Genomic DNA, 5,694 nt, shown 5'->3' with positions numbered 1-5,694 from the left:
CGCCTAGCCGCGCCTCTGCTCGCCTTTGCGCACGCCTCTGCGCCTCTGCTCGCCTTTCCGCACGCCTCTGCGCGCCTCTGCGTGCCTCTGGGCGCCTCTGAGCGCCTCTGCTCGCCTCTGCGCACCTCTGCTCGCATCTGCTCCCCTATGTTCGCCTCTGAGCGCCGATCCGCGCCTCTGCTCGCCTTTGCGCGCGCCTCAGCGCATCTGCTCACCTTTGCGTGCGCCTCTGCGCGCCTCTGCGCCTCTGCTCGCCTATGCGCACGCCTCTGCGCGCGTCTGTGTGCCTCTGCGCGCCTCTGCACGCCTGTGTGCGCCTGTGCGCGCCTCTGCGTGCCCGCCTCTGCGCGCCTCTGAGCGCCTCTGTGTACCTCTACGCGCCTCTGCGTGCCTCTGGTCGCCTCTGAGCGCCTCTGCTCGCCTCTGCGCACCTCTGCCCGCCTCTGCTTGCCTTTGCTCGCCTGTGAGCGCCTCTGAGCGCCTATCAGCACCTCTCCGCGTCTCTGCTCGCCTCTGCGCCTCTGCTCGCCTTTGCGCGCGCCTCTGCGCGCCTCTGATCACCTCTGCGCGCCTCTGCGTGCCTCTGTGTGCCTCTGCGCGCCTCTGCTCGCCTCTGCGCGCCTCTTTTTCCCTCTGCGCGCCTCTGCGCGCCTCTGCACGCCTCTGCACGCCTCTGCCCGCCTCTGCGCACCTCTACGCGCCTTTGCGGGCCTCTGCTTGCCTCTGTGCGCCTCTGCGCGCCTCTGCACGCCTCTACTCTCCTCTGCGCGCCTCTGCGTGCCTCTGCGCGCCTCTGCACGCCTGTGTGCAACTGTGCGCGCCTGTGCGCGCCTCTGCGTGCCTCCAAGTGCCTTTGCGCGCCTCTGCTTGCCTCTGCTCGCCTCTGTGCGCCTCTTCGCGCCTCTGCTCCCCTCTGCGTGCCTCAACGCGCCTCTGCACGCCTATGCCCGCCTATGCCCGCCTCTGCGCACCTCTGAGCGCCTCTGCTTGCCTCTGCGCACCTCTGCCCACCTCTACTCGCCTCTGCTCGCCTCTGAGCGCCTATCCGCGCCTCTGCTCGCCTTTGCGCACGCCTCTGCGCCTCTGCTCGCCTTTAGGCGCGCCCCTGCGCGCAGAGGCGCGCAGGGCGTGCCTCTGTGCGCCTTTGCGCGCCTCTACGCGCATTTGCGGGCCTCTGCTCGCCTCTGCTCGCCTCTTTTCCCCTCTGCGTGCCTCTGCGTGCGCCTCTGCGCAAATCTCCGCGCCTTTGCATGCCTCTGCTTGCCTCTGCACGCCTCTACTCCACTCTGCGCGCCTCTGCACGCCTCTGCCCGCCTTTGCGCGCGCCTCTGCGCCTTTGCGCACGCCTCTGCGCGCCTATGCGCGCCTCTGCGCGCCTTTGCGCTCCTCTGCTCGCCTCTGCGTGCCTCTGCGTGCCTCTGTCCGCCTCTGAGCGCATCTGCGCGTGCCTGAGGTGCTCCTCTGCTCGCCTCTGCGCCCCTCTGCGCGCCTTTACGCATTACTACGCGCCTCTGCGCACCTCTGCACGCCTCTGCTTGCCTTTGCGAGCGCCTCTGTGCCTCTGCTCGCCTTTGCGCGCGCCTGTTTGCGCCTCTGCGCGCCTGTGCGCGCCTGTGCATGCCTATGTGCGCCTCTACACTCCTTTGCACGCCTCTGCTCGCCTCTGCTGGCCTCTGTGCGCCTCCGCTCGCCTCTGCGTACGCCTTTGCGCGCTCAGGCGCTCCTCTGCTCTCCTCTGCGCGCCTCTGCGCGCCTCTGTGCGCCTTTGCACTCCTTTGCTCGCCTGTGCGTGCCTCTTTCCGCCTCTATGCGCCTCTGCGCGTGTCTCAGGTGCTCCTATGCGCGCCTCTGCGCGCCTCTGCGCACCTCTGCGCGCCTCTGCTTGCCTTTGCGCGCGCCTCTGTGCCTCTGCTCGCCTTTGCGCATGCCTCTGCGCCTCTGCTCGCCTTTACGCACGCCTCTGTGCGCGCCTCTGGATGCCTCTACGCGCCTTTGCACGCCTCTGCTCGCCTCTGCTGGCCTCTGGGCGACTCTGCTCCCCTCTGCGCCCCTCTGCGCGTCTCTACGCGCCTATGCGCGCCTCTGCACACCTATACCCGCCTCTGCGCGCCTCTGCGCCCCTCTGCGCCTCTGGGCGCCTCTCAGCGCCTCTGCGCGCCTTTGCGCGCCTATGCTTGCCTCTGCGCACCTCTGCTAGCCTCTGCTCCCCTCTGTTCGCTTCTGAGCGCCTATCCGCGCCTCTGCTCGCCTTTGGGCGCCTCTGCGCCTCTGCTCGCCTTTGCGTGCGCCTCTGCGCGCCTCTGTGCGCCTCTGTGCGCCTTTGCACGCCTCTGTTCGCCTCTGTGCGCCTCTGCTTGCCTCTGCACGCCTCTGTGCGCCGCTGTCCGCCTCTGCGCGTGCCTCAGGTGGTCCTCTGCTCGCCTCTGCTCGCCTCTGCGCGCCTCTGCGCCCCTCTGCGCGCCTCTGCGCGCCTCTACGCACCACTACGCGCCTCTGCGCACCTCTGCGCGCCTCTGCTTGCCTTTGCGCGAGCCTCTGTGCCTCTGCTCGCCTTTGCGCGCGCCTCTGCGCCTCTGCTCGCCTTTGCCCACGCCTTTGCGCGCCTCTGCGCGCCTGTGCGCGCCTCTGCATGCCTATGTGCGCCTCTACACGCCTTTGCACGCCTGTGCTCGCCTCTGCTGGCCTCTGTGCGCCTCTGCCCGCCTCTGCGTACGCCTTTGCGCGCTCAGGCGATCCTCTGCTCTCCTCTGCGCGCCTCTGTGCGCCTCTGCGCTCCTTTGCTCGCCTGTGCGTGCCTCTGTCCGCCTCTGTGCGCCTCTGCGCGTGCCTCAGGTGCTCCTCTGCTCGCCTCTGCGCGCCTCTGCGCCTCTGCGCGCCACTACGCGCCTCTGCGCACCTCTGCGCGCCTCTGCTTGCCTTTTCGCGCGCCTCTGTGCCTCTGCTCGCCTTTGCGCGCGCCTCTGCGCGCCTCTGCACGCCTGTGCGCGCCTGTGCGCGCCTCTGGATGCCTCTACGCGTCTTTGCACGCCTCTGCTCGCCTCTGCTGGCCTCTGTGCGCCTCTGCGCGCCTCTGCTCCCCTCTGCGCCCCTCTGCGTGCCTCTACGCGCCTCTGCACACCTATACCCGACTCTGCGCGCCTCTCAGCGCCTCTGCTCGCCTTTGCGCGCCTCTGCTTGCCTCTGCTTGCCTCTGCTCCCATCTTTTCGCCTCTGAGCGCCTATCCGCGCCTCTGTTCGCCTTTGCGCGCGCCTTTGCTCGCTTTTGCGTGCGCGTCTGCGCGCCTCTGCGCCTCTGCTCGCCTTTGCGCACGCCTCTGCGCGCGTCTGTGTGCCTCTGCGCGCCTCTGCACGCCTGTCTGCGCCTGTGCGTGCCTGTGCGCGCCTCTGCGTGCCCGCCTCTGCGCGCCTCTGAGCGCATCTGCGTACCTCTGCGCGCCTCTGCGTGCCTCTGGTCGCCTCTGAGCGACTCTGCTCGCGTCTGCGCACCTCTGCCCGCCTCTGCTTGCCTCTGCTCACCTGTGAGCGCCTATCAGCACCTATCCGCGCCTCTGCTCGCCTTTGCGCACGCCTCTGCGCCTCTGCTCGCCTTTGCGCGCGCCTCTGCGCGCCTCTGCGCGCCTCTGCGTGCCTCTGTGTGCCTCTGCGCCCCCTGCTCGCCTCTGTGCGCCTCTGCTTGCCTCTGCGCGCCTGTTTTCCCCTCTGCGCGCCTCTGCACGCCTCTGCGCGCCTCTGCCCGCCTCTGCGCACCTCTGCGTGCGGCTCTGCGCACCTCTACGCGCCTTTGCGGGCCTCTGCTCACCTCTGTGCACCTCTGCGCGCCTTTGCACGCCTCTACTCCCCTCTGCGCGCCTCAGCACGCCTCTGCGCGCCTCTGCCCGACTCTGCGTACGCCTTTGCGCGCTCAGGCGCTCCTCTGCTCGCCTCTGCGCGCCTCTGCGCGCCTCTGCGCGCCTCTGCGCGCCTCTGCGCGCCTCTGCGCGCCTCTGCGTGCCTCTTCGCCCCTCTGCTCGCCTCTGCGCCCCTCTGCGCGCCTCTGCGCACCTCTGCGCGCCTCTGCTTGCCTTTGAGCGCGCCTCTTTGCCTCTGCTCACCTATGCGCGCGCCTCTGCGCCTCTGCTCGCCTTTGCGCACGCCTCTGCACCTCTGCACCTCTGCTCGCCTTTGCGCACGCCTCTGCGCGCCTCTGCACGCCTATGCGCGCCTGTGCGCGCCTCTGCATGCCTCTGTGCGCCTCTACGCGCCTCTGCGCGCCTCTGCACACCTATACCCGCCTCTGCGCGCCTCTGCGCCCCTCTGCCCGACTCTGCTCCCTTCTGTTTGCCTCTGAGCGCCTATCCGCGCCTCTGCTCGCCTTTGCGCGTGCCTCTGCGCCTCTGCGTGCCTCTGCGCCCCTCTGCTCGCCTCTGCGCCCCTCTGCGCGCGTCTGCGCACCTCTGCGCGCCTCTGCTTGCCTTTGAGCGCGCCTCTTTGCCTCTGCTCACCTATGCGCGCGCCTCTGCGCCTCTGCTCGCCTTTGCGCACGCCTCTGCACCTCTGCACCTCTGCTCGCCTTTGCGCACGCCTCTGCGCGCCTCTGCACGCCTGTGCGCGCCTCTGCATGCCTCTGTGCGCCTCTACGCGCCTCTGCGCGCCTCTGCACACCTATACCCGCCTCTGCGCGCCTCTGCGCCCCTCTGCGCGCCTCTGGGCGCCTCTCAGCGCCTCTGCGCGCCTTTGCGCGCCTCGGCTCGCCTCTGCGCACCTCTGCTCGACTCTGCTCCCTTCTGTTTGCCTCTGAGCGCCTATCCGCGCCTATGCTCGCCTTTGCGCGTGCCTCTGCGCCTCGGCTCGCCTTTGCGCGCGCCTCTGCGCGCCTCTGCGCCTCTTCTCGCCTTTGCGCACGCCTCTATGCGCCTCTGCGTGTCTCTGCGCGCCTCCACATCCCTGTGTGCAACAGTGCGCGCCTGTGCGCGCCTCTGCGTGCCTCCACGCGCCTTTGCGCGCATCTGCTTGCCTCTGCTCGCCTTTGCACGCCTCTGCTCGCCTCTGCTGGCCTCTGTGCGCCTCTGCCCGCCTCTGCGTACGCCTTTGCGCGCTCAGGCGATCCTCTGCTTTCCTCTGCGCGCCTCTGTGCGCCTCTGCGCTCCTTTGCTCGCCTGTGCGTGCCTCTGTCCGCCTCTGTGCGCCTCTGCGCGTGCCTCAGGTGCTCCTCTGCTCGCCTCTGCGCGCCTCTGCGCGCCTCTGCGCGACTCTGCGCGTCACTACGCGCCTCTGCGCACCTCTGCGCGCCTCTGCTTGCCTTTGCGCGCGCCTCTGTGCCTCTGCTCGCCTTTGCGCGCGCCTCTGCGCCTCTGCTCCCCTCTGCACGCCTGTGCGCGCCTTTGTGCGCCTCTGGATGCCTCTACGCGCCTTTGCACGCCTCTGCTCGCCTCTGCTGGCCTCTGTGCGCCTCTCCGCGCCTCTGCTCCCCTCTGCGCCCCTCTGCGTACCTCTACGCGCCCCTGCACACCTATACCCGACTCTGCGCGCCTCTGCGCGCCTCTGGGCGCCTCTCAGCGCCTCTGCTCGCCTTTGCGCGCCTCTGCTCGCCTCTGCTCCCCTCTGCTCCCATCTGTTCGCCTCTGAGCGCCTATCCGCGCCTCTGCTCACCTTTGCGCGCGCCTCTGCGCCTCTGCTCGCCTTTGCGTGCGCCTCTGCACGCCTGAGTGCGCCTGT

At 69.5% G+C, this 5,694-nt stretch overlaps 1 protein-coding gene across 1 annotated transcript; it reads left to right on the top strand.

Moving 5' to 3' along the window:
• The first annotated feature begins 2,070 nt into the window (after positions 1-2,070).
• On the top strand, positions 2,071-4,299 carry LOC135814618 (keratin-associated protein 16-1-like). Its single transcript, XM_065327768.1, has 2 exons — positions 2,071-3,556; positions 3,587-4,299. Exons 1-2 carry the CDS (start codon positions 2,073-2,075, stop codon positions 4,065-4,067), a joined length of 1,965 nt encoding a protein of 654 aa, XP_065183840.1. The 5' UTR covers positions 2,071-2,072; the 3' UTR covers positions 4,068-4,299.
• Positions 4,300-5,694: the final 1,395 nt, after the last annotated feature.

This window comes from Sycon ciliatum, chromosome 4, assembly GCF_964019385.1.
Source record: "Sycon ciliatum chromosome 4, ocSycCili1.1, whole genome shotgun sequence".
Lineage (NCBI taxonomy): Eukaryota > Metazoa > Porifera > Calcarea > Leucosolenida > Sycettidae > Sycon > Sycon ciliatum.
The sequence above is the reverse complement of the archived record's forward strand: the minus strand, read 5'-3'. Positions and strand labels throughout refer to the sequence as shown.